The sequence below is a fragment of the Anabas testudineus genome, chromosome 2, assembly GCF_900324465.2.
Source record: "Anabas testudineus chromosome 2, fAnaTes1.2, whole genome shotgun sequence".
Classification (NCBI taxonomy): domain Eukaryota; kingdom Metazoa; phylum Chordata; class Actinopteri; order Anabantiformes; family Anabantidae; genus Anabas; species Anabas testudineus.
In genome coordinates, this window is record NC_046611.1 from 32,117,957 (window position 1) to 32,136,805 (window position 18,849).

An 18,849-nucleotide genomic window follows, 5' to 3' on the forward strand; every position below is an offset into this window, starting at 1 on the left:
TGCTGTCACCCTACCATTTTTCTATGGCACTACTCATTGCTAACTGCCATGTCATTACTATCATCTCCTAGATACTAGAAATGTCAACAAGATGTCTTAATTCCACAACTGTAATACTATGAATCAACTTCCCTTGCTTTCTGAACTGCATTTTGTACTGATAAGAGGACAAGGTTTGCTCTCTGCTACTGCGCATCCAGGAGGAGCATCCAATACTGTTTGGCTGGAAACAGGCTGAGTCTGGCTGACCGGGTGGACGACGAGCTGGCTGACAGACAGAGTCTGGTCAGGATTCATGCCTTCTACTGGAGTGAGCCAAGAGATACAAGGAGCTCACTGTCCCCTGGAGTGACCCCTGCTCCTGAAGGGAGTCCCTCATCCCTTTGCAGTCACTCCGTATGGTCGTACCACAGTATGTTTTAGTCAACTAGCTACTGTGTCTTGTTTCACGATATTCAGACAGTGCTTTCCAAGTGTGAGCCACTGGGACCAAGTGGAATTATCTCACTGTGTTGGCAGATGATTGAGTTGCTCTACATGTAGGTAGCTTTTAAAAGCAAAGGGATCCTGTACACCTAATCAGTGATCAGGGAACTCACATATTTATATTGACATTTAAATGAGAGCTGATGTATAAATAATATATATATAATATAATATAATAGTCAAATAATGAATACTGTAATATAGTAGCAAGTAAATCAAATGATTGTATGGAAATTTCTCAGACTGAGGAGTACCTATATAATCTATATCACAGAAATGCTCTGGATGCCACTTTTACCGCTGTTCTTTGCCTCTTTCCTCGGAGGCAGGGGGACTTGGGGGGCGCTTTACAGAGCTAATGGGTGGACCCGAAGGAGAGTTTCCAGCCCCGTGATTTGCTAATCGGGGGCTGGTTCCCTTGTCATTTCCCTGTAATCGTGGCTCTGGTTTGTGGAGCTTGTCCAGCCCTCCTGTCCGCGGACGCATCAAGTGTATCAACTGCACTGTGTGCGTTTTGGTTAAAGCCCGGCTACCTTCACTGTGGAGGGTGGGCACCAGGAAGGAGGATCGGGGGCCTCGTTTTGGCTGAGAGAAGAGGCTAAATCCCCTCACTTATGGCTTTTTTGTAGGAGAGTTTCCATCGTCATTTGGGATTGTAGAAGGGACGTCAATAAGAAGCACCTGAAGTCGCCCGAAAGTTTGATCACTTGTGGGGGCGACCGACCATGGAGATGCAAAGGTGGTCCACAAGGTGGAAAACGAAAAGGTGGCTTATGGATTCCTCTCTAACCGCATTCATCACTTTAACCCTGGTTCTGCAGGCGACCAACGTCAGAGCAGGTAAGAATCTCAAGAACCGAACCTCTGTAACGAACTTTATCCGAAAAGGGGGACGGAGCAGGGACACCGAAAGGAAACCGGGTAACTGATGGTAGAGGACGAGTGATTCGCGAGGATACAGCGGCGTCCTGTTTGGTTCACTGTCAGATATACACGTGCTTTTGTCCTGTTTCACAATCAAAGTAGTTGCATTAAGACGAGAGTGCCCCACAAACCCGTGTGACTCAGCGGAAGGCATTAACATAAAGCTTAGGCACAGTTACATCCTACCTCACCACTGTAGTGAAGAGGACGGTTAAACCCCGATCTACATGCTCCCAGGAGGTGGTTAGTTCAACTGCACACATTTTACTGAGCTAAACAGTGTATTCAGTAACGCACGGTGTACCGCGGGCTGCTTTTACGCATGAATGGAAACGTCCCAAAGATTAAACACGTCGCTGCAGAGCCGCTGGTATGTGCTTCTAGACATCAGGGATACAGAAAAGCTTTACCTGCTTTTTTTAGGATTACGTTAGAATAAAAAGAAGCTCTTTGCCTGAACTGTGGTCCACTAGGTGGCTGTGAACCCGGTTAGCAGGGTGGATTACTTCAGCCAGGTGACATCGGACATTAATAACATGTCTAGAAACGCTGAACTGCGGTAAAACCATCGATCCCACTCCCATTAGCGTGTCATTGGATGTGCTGTTTGGTTAGGCTGAAGGTATATTGGGTTGTGTGATGTTGTCTTATACTACAGATCACAAAGAAGCGGTCTCTTCTTAAATGGATGCTGTGGATGTAACGCTGCAGATGATCAAGTTAAGCCGCTCCTGTTAATAGAAGGTGATGAGATACAGCATTAGTGTCATGATTAATAAGAAGTAGTGAAGTGCGTTTTTCCAAAGCCAATGGGGCATCTGAGATCTGTCTGTGCAGAGCTCAAAGCCTTTGTGTGTCTGCCAGGGGCTAAGTGGTCAGGCATGCTCACCCTATCTCCACAGTGCCCTGGTCCACACTGAAGCCCAAAAGTTGGTTTGTAGAGCCCCCACGCCCCCTCCCCCTTTCCTTCCTGGTGCCCAGCTCTTCCCCTCAACTTTGCACTTAGATGTTTGGTCAACTGCAGGACAAGGCTGTGTTGTATGAGCGGTGGGAATTCTTCCCCTCTAAGTACTGAGCAGTTATTTGATGATGGTCCTTGTTGCACTTCCCTATGATTTCAGAGCCTTCAAAGAGCAGCTCTGCATAAGGGCCTAGCCTGCAGCCATAATGACCACAAGTCACAGGGTTCAGGATTACACTGGTCTCTCATCTTATCCTATAGTCACATCTATGGCGATTTATTATTGCATACAGATACAGGCAGATCTGGGAAACTTTCTGTGTCTCCAGATTGTCAGTTTTGTCAGATGGAAATTCAGCCTTGTTATTTTAAATAGGAAGCATTTATTTTTAGTTAGTGCTGTGGGTTTTGGAAAGATATCATTAAGGTCAGCAGTCCGACATCTCAAACTTTTAACCAAATGATTAGTGAAGTTCAAGCAAGAAGTTAAAGGAGTTTCATTTTGATTGTTTGTGTCAGTTTTTATTCATTTATCACTTGACATTTTAGTGTGACACGATTACCGTCATGTGTGCATATATGCACTTTTCCCAACTCATTAACACCTGTCACTTTTGAAAAAATCTTAAGTATTGTGCTGCAGGCTCTGTGAACCAGTGTCTCAGTAAGTTTTCTCGTGAGTTCTTTATGGCAGTCAAATCTGTTTCTGCAGGGTGCCCTCTCCATCTTGCAGTGTACAGACATGTTTCCTCAGCCCCTGGGGCGCAGGTTCAGATGTGCATTCCAGCAGACAAAGTTAGCATTTTCAGAGCCCTCAACCAAGACCATCAGCTAATCAGCTCCTTCCAGGACCTTGTGCCCTGTTAAAGCTGTCACAAATTTACAGTTGTTGTTGGATCACTTGGAGTTTCACCTATCATTTACATGTACATTTGATTTAGTTTTTTGGCAGATGCTTTTATCCAAAGAGACTTACAAGTAAAGTACAAAGCAGGAAATATCTAAGCCAGTCAGTTTCTTGGGGTATAAGTGCATTTTTTTATTTATTCACTTTTTTAAGGTTTTAAGTGCAGAGAAAGGTTTGGAAGAGTTCTGTTAGTCTTCCTGGTAACTGGAATTTTGCTGCAGCTATGAGTGGCTACCAAGAGAATTCTCTTTCTATTATATGACCTGTGTGGATTTTGAAATTGGTTTAAGCACTACATGCAACATACTCTGATATTCACACAGAGGCAGGCAGTAAAAGGATCTCATGAAAGGAAAATAAAAGGGGCAAGACTGGAGGGAAAAATGCTTTGAAAAACTGGGTAGGTCTCAATGAAGTTTCCTTGGTATGACACCAACATAAAGCCGTCTTGTTTTAGCCGGCAGCATGGTAGAAGGTAAAGGAGGGAGAGAGGGAGAGCGCGAGAGAATCGGGTATGCATAGACATTCTGGCTGAAGTTATTATTAGAGTCTCAGGGAGCTGCAGGTGAAAAGGTCCTCCTCTGTTTACCAGCCAATTTCTCCTTTCTGTAAAGATGTATAATAACACAGCAGGAGGGAAATTGTTATTGTATCAGTAGCTTACGTACTGTGCAATAAGTGATGAGCAGCTTTTGGCATGAAAAAAAATGATGTTACATTATCTCTTAGATCACGCTGTTTACATCCATGTACACCTGTGAACATGACGGAGATGATATCAAATTAGTCAATCTGTGTCTTATGGTAATGTGTCATAGTGCTTCTCCTTTCCCTGCTTGCTACTGCAATTTGCATAATGATATTTAGATGTTCCAATAACTGAAACAGAGGCAGTCTTGACTGATTGTAGGATGGTTCGATTTTTTTCTCTCCTCCAGACTTCGGCACATCCATCCATCCACGCCACCCGAGTTCTGTTGGTGGCTACAGTATGTGGCCTGTTTGCTTAGCCCCGAGGGCAAATTCTCACTAGCTCATCACATGCACTCTTGTTAAACATGTGCACACTCATTTGGTCACCTTAATGGATTGGTCAGTATTGACGTTTTCTCAGCACGTTGGTGTGAGGGTCATAGCCAGGCCAAATTGCCACATCTGGAACACATGAGTCGCGTAGTTTGAACTGAAAGCAGCCCTGCAGGATCTCCCGATGAGATCCGCACTTCACTCTTCAAAGTAAGTAGCTGGTTCAGCCTCAAAAGCTACAAAGAAGGCTAAGTTGTTATTAGTGATGTAATTCCTACAGAGTAACAACTGATCTTGTTTTTAGACAAATTAACCAATCTTGTTGTCCTGTGAGCTCTCTTTTGAGCTCTCCGGCGGCTTGCCAGTGAGGACACTTATTCATTCTTATGTTCAATCAGTATTTGCAGTTTTTCCTACAGATTGGAGCACACCAGGTCTCTTTGTGAACCTTCATTGTGACTGCACCTAGTGCATTGCAGATGCTGTATAAGCTGCTTGGAAGAGAGCAGATGTAGACCAGGCCTGACAAAGTAACCTCAACATATTCATTCAGTATGTTCAGATTCTTGCCTGCCATTAAAATTAAATGAAGACTTGGTCTGCTTGGTCTGAATAATGTGCCCAAATGACAGTGTGACTATCTGATGATCTTCTAGAATCCATCTGTATATGCAGTGTATGTCCTCTAGAGGTAAATTCATGTTCAGCCAGAGACCTGTCCCCAAACCAAATGCTTTCCTGAACAGAACAATATGGGATCTTAATTTGCTTCTCCTTGCTACTGCTGGAGTGTTAAACAGAGAGTGTTCAGAACAACATTGGATATTTTTAAAATCCCCTTGTATCAAAAAGTGAAGAAAACCTGTAGAGTGATTTAACCCTTACATACTAACACAAAACAGTAGCGTTGGAGCCATCAGAAAAGAGGCTTGCTTGTTCTTTCAGACTTGCTTTTTTTATCCTACAAAAACACATTAGGGACATTGAACAGTCTGCCATTGTACTGCCACTTTCAGATACTAGTATGTCCTGTGGAGTGAAGTGAATGTATTTGAAGCTTCCAAATGTGGTTTTATTCATAACAACCCTTTACTTACTGTATTTCCATTGACATTGTATTGCAAATGGTGAACTATAAAAAACTGAATACAGTCAGGGATGTACTGTATTGTTGGGATGTGATGAACAGGTTCTTTTTGCACGAACTTTTCAACTTTTAAATGCAACAGAGGGCTGATATACTGCAGCACCTTGGTCTCTCTCCTATTGTGTTCACCAAGCTAAAGGGTGTTTTGATAAAGATACATAATTATAATGCTTTTCCATGGGTCTCTATGAGCACGCTCGGGTCACACAGGCTCCTTTATGTAAAGTGCATGAGGTTGAAGAGAGTGGAAAAGCCTTATTGGGGTAAACCTATCCAGGTGTTTTAGAACTAAATCTGTGTTGACACATTGTTCATTATATTCTTTAGTTGGTCTTGACTGAGACGTTTCCTCTCTCTGAGCCTGTAAAAGGCAGCATTCCCCGACTCAACAGTAGACATTGGTTATTGTTATTATATGTCGAACTTCTGTCCAGTGTGCAGCTATTCACCTGCATCTTTGTTGAACCAGTCGTCAGGGGTTTGTTGGCCTGTGCGCAGCCATAGCACATACTAATTGAGACTCTAGCCTGAAAAGGGTTGGCCAGAAGGAGTTCACCTACTGTCTGATAGCTGTCAGCTGGCTTTTCTGACTGGTTAGAAGAGTGAGCCTTGCTCACCGACTTCACAGGGAAATATCTCTGCACTGTTGGTCAGTGAGTCTGTGTCTTTGATCTCTCTGCATTAAAATATGTCAAGACTGAAAGTAACTAACAACTGACTTACATTTTTATTAAGTTATGTACTGTAGCTTTATGGCTTATATTCCTTCTGTGACCCTTAAGTTCTTCATAGATACAGTAGATGTGTCGTGATACTGTGACAAATGGCGACACATTTGTCATAACATAGAAACAGTACTGGTACCAGAGGGATATGATGGCTTGATATATATGATATTAATATTAGTCATGCAGTGACACAATTAGTGTTCTTAGTCCATTTAGCAGAACCTACCATGTAATAACCTGAAAATGAAATATGTTGCTCAGCTGTTTATTCACTTTCACTTTATTCATTTTCAAGAGAGATTTTGTTATGTCTATGCATAATGACAATAAAGAATTCTTATCTTATCTAATATTGATGCACCAAAGCACACCTTTAGCCTAACCGATTTCCTATTTGCTTTCTGACCAGCAGAACCAGTGGATGTCCTAAAAGTATTAGAATTTCAAAATTACCCCGAAGGAGTGACACAAACATCAGGATTTTGCACAAACCGAAGAGATTCAAAGCCGGACTCAGCTTACAGAGTTGCCAAGCAGGTCCAGATCAGTGCCCCCACCACCCAGTTATTCCCTGGTAAGACACCTCTCCTCCTCTGTGTAAAGAAGTGTTTTTAGTATGTTTCAAAAGTGTCCTTTAACTGTGGATTCTACTCCCGATTGTGTCTGAGTAATGCTAATTACTGATTTGATTATTTCTGAGATATAAGAAGCAAGGACAAATGATTTGGTCTCTCTAAAAGAAAAAAATTGAGCCCATATAATCAAGAAATGAAACATTTGCAGAAATTCACAGTACGATATTACAGCGACACAGTTTTTGATTACTCAGTCATGTCAGAAATATCCTCTGTCACAACAAACCTTTAACATCTTTTTCACTGCTCCTTTGTACAGGAGGTGTTTTTCCTGAGGATTTCTCCATCCTGACCACAGTGCGCCCCAAATCTGGCCTCCAGTCCTTCTTGCTTTCCATTTACAATGAGCAGGGAGTTCAGCAGCTGGGCATGGAGGTGGGGCGCTCACCCGTCTTTCTGTATGAGGATCAGACTGGCAAACCAGCCCCAGACGACTACCCCCTGTTCAGTACTCTCAACCTCTCTGATGGAAAGTATGTCCAATCTCAAAAATGCACTCACATAATCACATGCACACTCAGACTCACGTTTGAAGCTAATTCAGAAGGAAAGTTGTAGTATGCAGGGAGGAGAGGAAAAGTCATCGTCGGTGACCAAGGTTTAAAGCGCTCCTGTACATGGTTTGCTAATGTAATTGGACATTTGTGAAAAGCTGGAATGGATGGGTTTCGTATTTTGATAACTTTTCCCATGTGGAATGATTTCAGTTGCATTCTGATAACGCTAAAACCAGTTAAATAACCAGATCTACTAAAACATTCACACACTTTGCATTTAGGCACTTCTGCTTTGCGTTGACTTGTTCTTCTTGACAGAAGCAACAGAACAACCCAGATCTTCCTATTGTTGCACTACACGTGCTCACCACCGGATTATCTGTCCCATCAGGGGTCTACAGGCATAGAGACAGGTCAAAGACAGGGAGACACTGAACTATTGGGGCACAGCAGGGACTGCTATGGGCAACCTGACCTCATCCATGAACTCAGTGCCTCTGTTATTTGAGAGAGGGAGTAAAAGGATGAAGGGAATTGGGCAGTCCTACACTTCCTTTTTAGATTCTTGGATTACCTCTGTCAACCAGAAACAGCTCACCTAACCTTTTAACATAAACCTGATTATCTTTTAGAAATACCAGAATTCTCATTGAGATCTTCAGTTTAGCTGATATAAACTCATGTGCTGGAGCAGGATTGAATAAATACACAGACAGAACCATTGTTAAATAATAGTAATAAACTACTTGCTAATTGAGGACAGTTTGTTTTTCACTTTGGTAGATTCCTTAACAGTCTAAGATCAGCAGTAACTTTGCTTTATGTGCAGGTCGAAGCAAAGAGAAAGCGTTAATACTCCCAGAGTTGTGTTAGTCCTTTAATCTGTTTTGACCAGCATGTACTTTTTGTGACCCATTCTTTAAGGATTTTTAGCACTTGCCCTGGATACATTCCAGCTCCAGGCTTCATTTATATTTTCAGGGACTCCAGCTTAGTCAAAAATCCCTGTGGATGTAGTCTCTGTTACTAAGATGCATACACCAAGCTTGAACAGAAAGGCACAATGAGGATATTGATGAGGTAAAAAGAGCATTATGCCTTTCTTTATAGAGAAGGGAAGGATTCCTAGTGAGCTGTTACAGTGCATTCTGTTGGTCCTATGTCTTTTAAGCTCTTTAAACATGACCAGCCTTACCTTCCCATTTCAAATACAGTGTTACTCTTTTTCTTCAGATCACAATTTACTTCAAAAGTTAAAAAAATTGTTAAAGCCTGTTGAAGTCAGTTTGTTTTTCTGCCATATAAACTGACGTGTAATCCTTCCTGTTGCACTGCTAAGCCTACAGAATGCTTATTTTTCTCTCGGCGCCACTGCCTGCCCTGGATGATTCTGTAATCAAGAAACTAGCATTGTTTTCTTTAATAACAAAATTTACCATACAAATCAGATACTGCATATCCCTGCACCTGTGATGAATAAAGATAAATGCATACATAGGTATCTTGAGCTGCCATGGTGTCAGGTCTCATCTTCCACCTGAGAACAATGTTTTGACTGTGTGTCTCCTGCTCTGGCAAGCCAGGCCTTCCTGGATGCAGACACACACTTTTCACAATGTTCACCATGTCTGTCATGCCGAGTAACCCAGAAGGAGGATTAAGTTTGGAGTTTAATGAGTGTAATCCTGTGTTAAACAGGGCCAAAGTGTGGGGGCAAGAATGTTGTCCACCGCTGCCTGGTATGCGGTAGCCTTTAAGTGCAGTTGCGAGTGGTCCAGAGTTGAAGGAGGTGTCAGACTCACGTGTGACCCCAGTTAACACTTTGCATATACAAACTCCATTTCAAGAAAAGTTGTGATTTCTTCTGAAAGAAAAACTAAAGTAAGTTTTAAATAGTTTAAAATAGTAAACAGATCTGGAATGCAGGCAGGTAAGTCAAGCACACACACTATACTATGAAGAACATGCACACATATTATATACAAGCCACCCATGCTGTGGGCACTGATGCACTCCTTTACCATCACAGATGGTGGATTTTGCACTTTTTGCTGATGAGCAGTCTGGATTGTCATCTTCGCCATGGAGAACCCAATGATCATTTGTCCCAAATTCAAGCTGAATCATGGACTTGTCTAACCACAGAATAAATTTCCACTGTCTTTCAGTCTATCTGACACAAGCTTGGACTCAGGATACTTGGCAATATTTCTGCAATTGTTTGTCTTGTGTAAGAATTTTAAGTTGCATTTCTGGATGCAAAAACTGACTGTGTTAAGTGACAGCGGGCAACAAAAAAAAAAAAAAAAAACAACTATACAGGTTGGTTCCCAGCCAGACCTACAATCAACATAGAGTCTTCACTGGTTGTCCCCACTAACTCCAAGTGAACTTTACTGACCACATATCTGTAACAGGAGCAAGCAGATTTAGCCCTTTTCAACATCAGAGAGATCAGACCCTACCATTGGGACTATGCAACCCAACTCATTGTGCAGGCACTGGTTATATCTGCTACAAGCATGCACTATCAAACCTCTCCAGATGATCCAAAATGTGACAGCATGTGTCATTTTTGATGAACCAAACAGGACACCTATCACGCCACCAGATATCTGCACTTTCTGTAGCTTCATACATCAGGTTTAAAGCCCTGACCCTTGCCTACGGAGTGGTCAACTCAACTGCACCTGCTTACCTAAACTCCCTCATCCAGGTCTATAATCCTTCCCACCCACTGTTCTCTACCAATGAATAAAGTCTAGTGGTCCCCTCACCTCCCCTCAAAAGATCCCAGGCTAAGCTTGTAGGCTCAGTGGTTCCATGATGGTGGAACGAGCTACTAAACTCTGTACACTAAGCAACATTGTAAATTGGAATTCTATAGCACTTATGTAATGTTTTTCTCCTTGACTTATAGTGGCAAGAATATAAATATGTGAACCTTTTGAAATTTTGTGGTTTTCTTCATTCCCCACTCTGCATTGCACATCGTTCAGGAGTAATTTTACCCTACTCTTCTAGGCAGAACTTTTTTAGCTCTGTCATATTCTTTGAATGTCTCATGTGTTTGGATTTGGCAATGCCAAAACCCAGATTTCATTTTTCTGAAGCCATTCTGTTGTGAACAAAGTTTCAACTGACATACAGACATTCATAATTATCCTGAAGATTTTTTAATACACTTGGGAATTCATCTTCCTCCCAATCACTGCAAGCTGGCCATGCTCAGATGCATCAAAGTAGGCCCAAATCATGACATTTCCTCCACCATACTTTACAATTGGGGTGATGTCTTCATGATGTTATGCAGTGCTCTTTTTATGCCAGATTTAGTGCTGTGTGTTCTTTCCAAATAGTTCAGTCTTAGTTTCATCAGTCCACATTTTGCCAACACTGTTGTGCAGTGTCAATGTGCTCTTTCACAAACTTCAGGCGTACAGCAATGTTCTTTTTAGTGAACAGCAACTTCCTTTTTTGAGGTCATTAGCCCAAGGGTTTTGAGGTTATTATGATTGCAGGGAGTAGACTGTACACTGTAATTGTATTTCCATAATACAATAAAATTGGTCAGTGAAAATAGGTGGCAAATCATAGTTCTATTAGAAGTGCTGATAAGGCATCCCTATAATCAAACATGGCAATGACATTTAATCAAATATCATGTTATTTCTGTTATAATTATATTTAAATCCTTGAATACTAAAAGTCATTTAAAATAGTTTGAGCACTCACACACCGATGGCAGAGCTGCTATGCAGCTGATCTGACTGACCGGGGGAAACTTGGGGTTCACTGTCTTGCCCAAGGACACTTTGGCATGTGACACGACAGCCGGGAAGCAAACCACCGATCCTATTATTGACAGACAACTGCTCTAACTAGTGAGCCACAGCCACCCCGAAATGTCAGTGTACAAAAAAGGTTGTTTCAGCTGTTACTGGTGAACATTCATTCTGTGAGAATAACTGGACTTAACTTGTTGGTTAAAGTGCTTTTTGTGGCCAGTTTGTCTACTCGGCCAAAGATTGATTGTAAGGGAACACGCTCCTCTCTAACGCCCTTATAAGGTGAACTAAAGGTTTCTGCGATGCCAGAAAATTCAGTGACACAACTTTCTTTAGGGAATTTGGGTCTCTTTTTATGGTTAATGTTTTCATTCATATCAAAAATGTAAACTTATATACTAAATAAGACCTGCAGTGCTTGGCTCAAGAAGCTCCTGAAGTACAGAGTGACCTTCTGTCAACTACACCTGCTATATCAGTGTGTCAGATACATATTTAATGAACATAAACTTAGGCAAATGAATGCATTAGACAGATCTCAGTATCTAAAATGCATTACTAAAATGTTGATTCATGTATCATTGTAGTAAAATGATCCTTTTGTCTAGATGTAGTCTTTTCCAATGTGTGGCCTATTTTACTGCTTACCTGTCCTTTTTATGTCTTTGACCAGGTGGCACCGTGTCGCCATCAGTGTGGAGAAGGAGATGGTAACTATTATTGTAGACTGTAAGAACAAGATCACCAAGCCCCTCCCCAGGAGTGACCACACTTCCATTGACACCAATGGCATTACCGTGTTTGGCACCAGAATTCTGGATGAAGAGGTTTTCCAGGTAATGTTTTTAGAGATTGTCTGAATGTCTCCATTGTGATTTCTTTTCTTTTTTTTAAGGACAAGTTGCCTATTTGGCCTCCACTGCAACGTTGCTCTTTGCTGTTATTATCAAGTGTAAACACTTTATCCCTATTCCCTTATGCTGAAATGGCTAAAACCTAGAAGTTAGAAAAAGAGGTTAGGATCCTGCCATGTAAGCATGTGTAACTGAACTTTAGAAATGTAAGCCTACTGTTTTTAGAACAGGTCAGTACTAAGATTTGAGATGCAATGGATACATGAGAGAGCATTGATGCTGTGACTGTGACAGTTGCCTGTAAGCTCTGCTTTTTGGACACTGGTAAACTTAGAACCTGTATGTGGGGGTTATTACCCTGACACAACTGAAGAACCCTGTTCATCAGAATCTAAAAAACAATACAATACTACAGTTTTGTCAGAACTGTTTCTAAGTATGTTTTGCCTTCAAAATATCATTGTCTAAGGGATGCTTTCTATATATAATTTTTTTTAGATTTTTAGGTATTTATTTGACTTTTTGCTTTGAGGCACAGTTTATACAGACGTGGATGCTGGCATGGGGTCAGGCAGTTGTAAATAATGGCAAAGGTCACTGAAAGGCTGTATGGATGGTTGTGTTTGCTTGTGAGAGTGCTGGCTTGTTTATGGGCAGGAGGAAGGATTGGTCTTTATTTAAATGATTGATGCTGCTACTGTTTTAAAGTCACTTTTTGTGTTCTAGCATGCCTTGCCATCACCATGGCCACCAGAGGTCTTGGCTGCTAAATATATTGCACATTGAATCGTTGTATTTATTAACTGATAAAGAGTTAAATAAAAAAATGGACACTATCATAGGTGAAGTTAGTGCATAATGTACTCAGGGTTTATGTCAGTAGCAGACAAGGATTACTGTGTCATATCACAAAACAAAGAAGATCTCTGGATTATTTTTAGATAGTTTTATAAGATGTACTTTAAAATCTACTGTCAATTTAGATTAGACTTATGAGAGGGCACTGAAGCCAGCATTGGTATGAAACTGTGTGTCCAGTCGGAGGTTGGAAGGGCTGAATGTAGGAGCAATAAGTCAGCTAACAGCGTCTTCTCTGTGTGGTTTTTGGAACAGATCTCCTGTCTGTTCTCTGTCCCTGCTCTCCTTAGAGATCCGAAGGGGCTGATGCATGCTGGGATGTACAGGGGAAGGAAATACCACGACCTTGTGCATTCAAGCCAGTGGTTATAATTAGTTGCTAAAGTCAGTTTTGCAAAAAGCTGTGCCCAGGAAATGTTGGACCTTAGCAGATTAACCATCAGACCCCCTCTTGAATATTTCTATTAGCCACTGTGTTTGAGATCAGCAAAATATGTGTATATGTTAATTTTATTCTCAGAAACGCATACGTTTGGACATTTACCTGGTGCTAGCTTACCTGTCTTTACCATTTCTTCCAACTATAATATTTTCCTCACATGTTAACCACTGTGGTAGGTGAGGTTGTGACTTGCAAGGGTACTTAATAGTACATTCAATAATAATACTATTGCATTCATTTGGTCTGCTAATCAAAAATGTTCACAAGCATTTTTCATAAGAGTCTTTTCATGCCATACCTGCCCCATGGTGGAGGCCACCACTGCCACAGAGGGATCTGATTTAGATGAATGGAAGTCTTTCATTGCCCAGCCAGGCCTTCCTTGTTTCCTCATCCCTCTCCTGCCTCCATATTCTCCTTTGCTCGCCACCACCTCCTTCTCCCTTTACGCCCTCCCCACCTTGAAGCCCTCCTACCATGCCAAAGCCATGAGACGGTCTATTCATGCCTGGCTGACAGTACCTGTCTGAATCAGGCTCCTGCACATACATGCCTGCCTATTCCCTCTATGCCTGGGTAGCAAACACTCATCAGTTGGACTAGGTTGAAGATAGTCGTAAAAGACTGGATAGTGTCATGTGTCGTGCTGCTTATGCCCCCAGGATTATCAGAGGAGTTTTTGTGCATAGCAAATTAGTTTGTAGTGATAGATATTGTTTAGCTACTCTGCAAGCTGGATTGCTCATAGTAATAAATGTGGTACAGTTGCTGTGAGATGACAAATAACTTTATAGCTACTTTTTTATAGAAAAAAAAACACCAACAATTTTGTATGTTTTGTGTTGGCTTCTTTAATGCAGTATATACTTTTCTTATCTACTGTAGTTAGATCTGTCTCTTCACTACTTGTGTTTGTCTGTGTTATAAATAAAAGCTGCTTTTTTCATTCTCCTGGACTCCCCACTGTACTTTATCGACTGTGGGACTGACTGATTGCTGTGTGGGGCTGTCTAATTACGGTTTGTCGTGCTGTAACTAAAGGTATGTTGCCATGGGCAAAGGTATGTCAGAGGAACTATGGTGATGACGACATGTGTTTTGATTTGGCCAGTGATGCCTTGCCATTAATTACAGCATAGAAATTTAGTAGAGAAAAGACAAAAGGACTAGATATAACAGGAAAACTAAACAGGACTGTGTAATGGTCACTTAAAACTGCAACTTGTCTTTATACAGCCACTCTGTGGAAATCTTTTACCATGCTGTGCTGTGACCTTTGACCACTTCCAGTTATATTTATCTCTCATGGTGCCACTTTGGTCAGGATAAGGTCAGTATGGCTAGTGCATTTAATAAAAGATGGTTCGTAGTAAGGTCAACAAATACATTTCCCTGTCCCTGTTTTAGAGGTGAACACTACAATCTAAGAATACTTAACCAAGCAGTGGATATAGAAAGTAGAGATTAGTATGTGGATTTCTACAAGGATTCACATGTCTCAGCTGTTGATTTTGACCTGACTTCTCTCTTTCAGCTTCCCTTTTTTTCCTCGTTGACCTCTGGCACGGCAGTCATTAACACACAGCCCTGTTTCTGGGCCTGTTTCTGGGCTGTACTGTAACCAGCAGGGGCATATTTTGGAGCTCTGGCTTTGCGCCAAGTTGCCAGAGGCTTTCATCCCAGCAGTCCACAATGGAAGACAGGCGCAGGCCTCTGTATAACTCCCCCCAGGTGCTTCCCAGCACAAAACATCTTTTACCACCCCAGCTGCTCTCTCTAAAGCCCTGCCTGCCTGTCTGTCTCTGGATCCTTATGGTGTTCCCTTTCTGTGCTGACATCAGTTTCTCACTTGTGAATTGGTTCTTGTTTGAGCTGCAGTGTTATATATAGTAATATAGTCAAATATACAGTAAATAAGCATGTAATTCATATAACCGGTCGCTGATGATGTATGTATGTGTCACATGTTGTCCACATCCTCCTGTTAAATAGCTAGTTTCCTAGTTGTACCCCCTGGGCTAGCAGTTGAACAGCATATTTGTGTGCAGACGGGTGGCTCTCAGACATGGACTAATTAGAGCTGACTCTATGCTTTAGGGTTCAAGCATTGACTGTTGGTCTTAGGGTGACACATGAGGTAATACATGTCAACTTGACTCAGCAGAAGGCTTGATCTCTTTTTCTCTGTCGAGCCTTCCCAAACACACACCTCAGCTGAGCCCTTTCTAGTCTTGGCACACTTGGTTTATTACTGTCCCCTGCACAGTTTGGGGTTCAGTTTTCTCTTTTATGGTCACTATGACAAGTGTTTTCAGTGTGGTATTGAATCAGATATGGCACTTAATGTCAATAAAAATACTATGTCAATGCAAGTGCAGAAGTGTTTCTGCAGAAAATTTCTACTTGTAGCCTGGCCAGCTGGACGTATTTCAAACATTACCACATCACTCACAAGTTTTACCTGTAGCTCAGTTGTTAGGAAGGTTTCAAGCTGTAAGAGTAAGATGGTTATATAGCTGTATTCAGTTTTGCAGCTACTGGACATGTAATCCCTGCAGTATAGTATGCAGAGAAGTGCTATGACAAGCTCACTGAACCAGAAGATGGATAAGATAAGATCAGGTAATTGTCAGGCTAACACTGGGCCAGAAAGCCTTGAATGTAGTGACTGACAAAGCAAGGCAGTCCTGGGCACAAGTTATTGTACAGATCTGCTGTCTTACTTGTGACTGTCGTAATGAACTTATGAACTTATAATGAATAATTTTTGAAATGCATTCAACCAGTGCATGAAATCAAAAAGTTATTGTACAACGCAGCCAGAAGCACATGGTGAGGCATCTCTTGTCTGTCAAACTGAAGCTGTGCAGTGAGAAGCTGATAGATGGCTGTACTGACACAAAGAGCATTGCTTGTTTTCTCATGGAACAAGCCTTGGCACATGCATGTTTATACTAAGGTTGGTGTTAAGGTAGATGTAGTTTTTGAACAAGGAGTATGAACACACACACACACACACCCACACACACCCACCCACCCCCACACACACATACACACACATACACATTCTCTCCACAAGTTGAAGCCTGCTTAATTTCTCTAGGGCTTCACAGTCAATCTGCATCACTCTTTAATAAAGTGCCCGAACTGACACAAGTGCATCAGGATTTTACCTCTGGGGTCACCTGTTGAACATAAACTAACCAAAGACACACACACTCTTCACCCACCCCATTAAGGGTAAAAGGAAAAAAGTGTGTATTTATTTTTCTACTTAATATTTTGTAAAAAAGTCACAATATATACTATAGAATAACATTTCATAGAAAGCTATGAAAATACATACACAATAAACAGTAACGCTTAAAGGAAAACCAAGGACTAATTGAAATGACATCTGTAATACAAAATATAAGCCGAATTTATGGTCTTGCTAGTTGTTAACAGTAAGAATGATGTCTTTGACTGTAGAGAAAAGCAGACACATAGCCCTACCAGGTGTTGCTTATGCCTTGATGATACATGTTTATTTGATTTCCTGAGGTAAACCTCAACGCTGATAATAATAATTTTCCCAGTGTCTGTCCCAGTGTTTCCTCCCTGCACCATGTGGGCTCAGTAGGGTGTGCGTCCCACTGTTTAATCACCAGAGGGTGGGAATTTACTGTGCCAGACTCTATAAGTGTATGGGACACACAAGATCACATCTGTAATTTAAGATTTACATGCATGCCCTCCTGTACACAGCGTAGGAGCAAGATGAGACATGAGCTTCTTGTCAGTAAGTCTGTGTAGCCTTTTCTTGTCTGTTGCTAAGCTGAGCTGTCACAACACATGGAAATGGCTCTAACTACTGTATGTATATTTTCTGTTTCGTGCAGGGTGACATCCAGCAACTTCTGATCGTGGCTGATCCCAAAGCAGCATATGACTACTGTGAACATTACAGCCCAGACTGTGACACTCCCCATACTGAATCCCTGCAAGCCCAGGAGCCAGAGAATGAGGTCAGCCACACCAGGGAGAGTGGGGGAGATTCCACAAAGTATTGGTCAAGGGTCGTGATTTGTTAAAATTGTCTAATAGGGGGAATTGACAGGCTTCACTGATGTCTCTGATGTGCACTGTTTTATGTGTACATGCCTCACATATTTAGTCTCCAGTCAAGTTGCAGACACTTTGCAGTGACATCAGCAAATGTTGGGGCTGAACATTCAGGTATTCAACCCCTTTTAGGTAACTCAACTAAATCATCCCTGGTTCTACCAGTTGGTTTATGAAGTTACACACTTAAGTTAAATGTAGTAGAACTACATCTGTTGTAGAAGGTCCAAGTACTGTTGACATCCACATTTTTTACAGATACATTTGCATCATTCAACCCAATTAGGCCTCCTTATAGAAATGTTGCAAAACAAACCAATATCAAGAAAGTCATTTTGTTCAAAGCAGCTAATAGGGCCACCTATTGTGTCTGTCTATTCACTTCCTCTGTGCCTAACATGGCTTTTTAAACTTGAGGAGGCAACATAATGTCTATTAACCCCAGCTGCTTTTTTACCTTTCATACATTTCATGTTAGTAAAGTGTGTCCAACATGAAGTGATAAACATTTCCCACTAGAAATCTGCGCTTGGTAATAATATAAGGAACTTCTATAGAATCACACAACTAATGGAATGTGCTCTTTGTTTAAATCAAACCCCTTTAGTCAGCAAAATGTAGAGCAGTGAACATAAATGAAGAGCATAATTGACATGCTTTCTGTGAGAAGGTTCTAAAAATGCAGCTGGTATTGTTGTCTCGACAGTTTTGCTGTTGCTTTCCTTTGTTTTATGAGCTTTTAAACAGCCCATCTGCTTAAATGCTTGTAGGCTTGTAAGACCCACATGACTAGTTTTTACACGTGTTTACGTGTTTGTTCACCATATTGACACCATTATTTGACTTAGCAAGTCTTTGGTTGTTTTGTGATCGTAATGGTGATTCTTCATCATTATCATTAACAGTAAACCCTAAAACATCCATATCTTATAAATACACACTACACATTATTATACTACAAATTGTGGCATCACACTGTTTTAATATTTTTGTGATACTATTTGTATAATACCAAATGATGATGGCATAAAACTATTTGGCTTTAACTGATTGGAGATGTGGCATGCTGTTGATGATGACATGTGCTGTACTGTATGTACAGTGTATAGCATCATCTTCTTGCTGAAAGAGAACTCTGCATCCTTGATGCTAAGTCTAATGCTGAAACCTCTCCTGACCCCCTCCCCCCTCCACCCCCTCCTTTTTGTCTCAACCTCTCTAGTACACTACTGATGATTTAGATTATACTCAGTTCTATGATTACTCTGAGGGAGCTACAGACACCGTTCCAACTGATGAGTATTCTGAACCACAGGTAAATGAAAAAAGGAAAAGAAAAGAACAAGATGTGTTTCGTGTATTGTCTCTTTTTGTCACCCAGCCTGTTCCTCACTTTGTCTTGTGTGTGTCTGCGTGTCTCAGTGTTGTGTTTACATGCACACAAATACTTGGGCAACTGCAAATAACCAGCTTTATGGTGATATTTTACTGT

At 41.4% G+C, this 18,849-nt stretch overlaps 1 protein-coding gene across 5 annotated transcripts in view; it reads left to right on the forward strand.

Moving 5' to 3' along the window:
* Positions 1 to 978: 978 nt before the first annotated feature.
* Positions 979 to 18,849, forward strand: part of col11a1a (collagen, type XI, alpha 1a) — a 69,270-nt gene continuing 51,399 nt past the window's right edge. For 2 of the 5 annotated variants that reach the window (XM_026363695.1, XM_026363697.1), the window contains exons 1-6: positions 979 to 1,326; positions 6,589 to 6,753; positions 7,074 to 7,287; positions 11,773 to 11,935; positions 17,135 to 17,260; positions 18,580 to 18,672. In XM_026363695.1, the coding sequence (XP_026219480.1) occupies positions 1,212 to 1,326; positions 6,589 to 6,753; positions 7,074 to 7,287; positions 11,773 to 11,935; positions 17,135 to 17,260; positions 18,580 to 18,672 (876 nt within the window). In that variant the 5' untranslated portion in view covers positions 979 to 1,211. The remainder of the gene's footprint in view (positions 1,327 to 6,588; positions 6,754 to 7,073; positions 7,288 to 11,772; positions 11,936 to 17,134; positions 17,261 to 18,579; positions 18,673 to 18,849) is intronic. The other 3 variants (XM_026363699.1, XM_026363696.1, XM_026363698.1) reach the window with 2 other exon arrangements.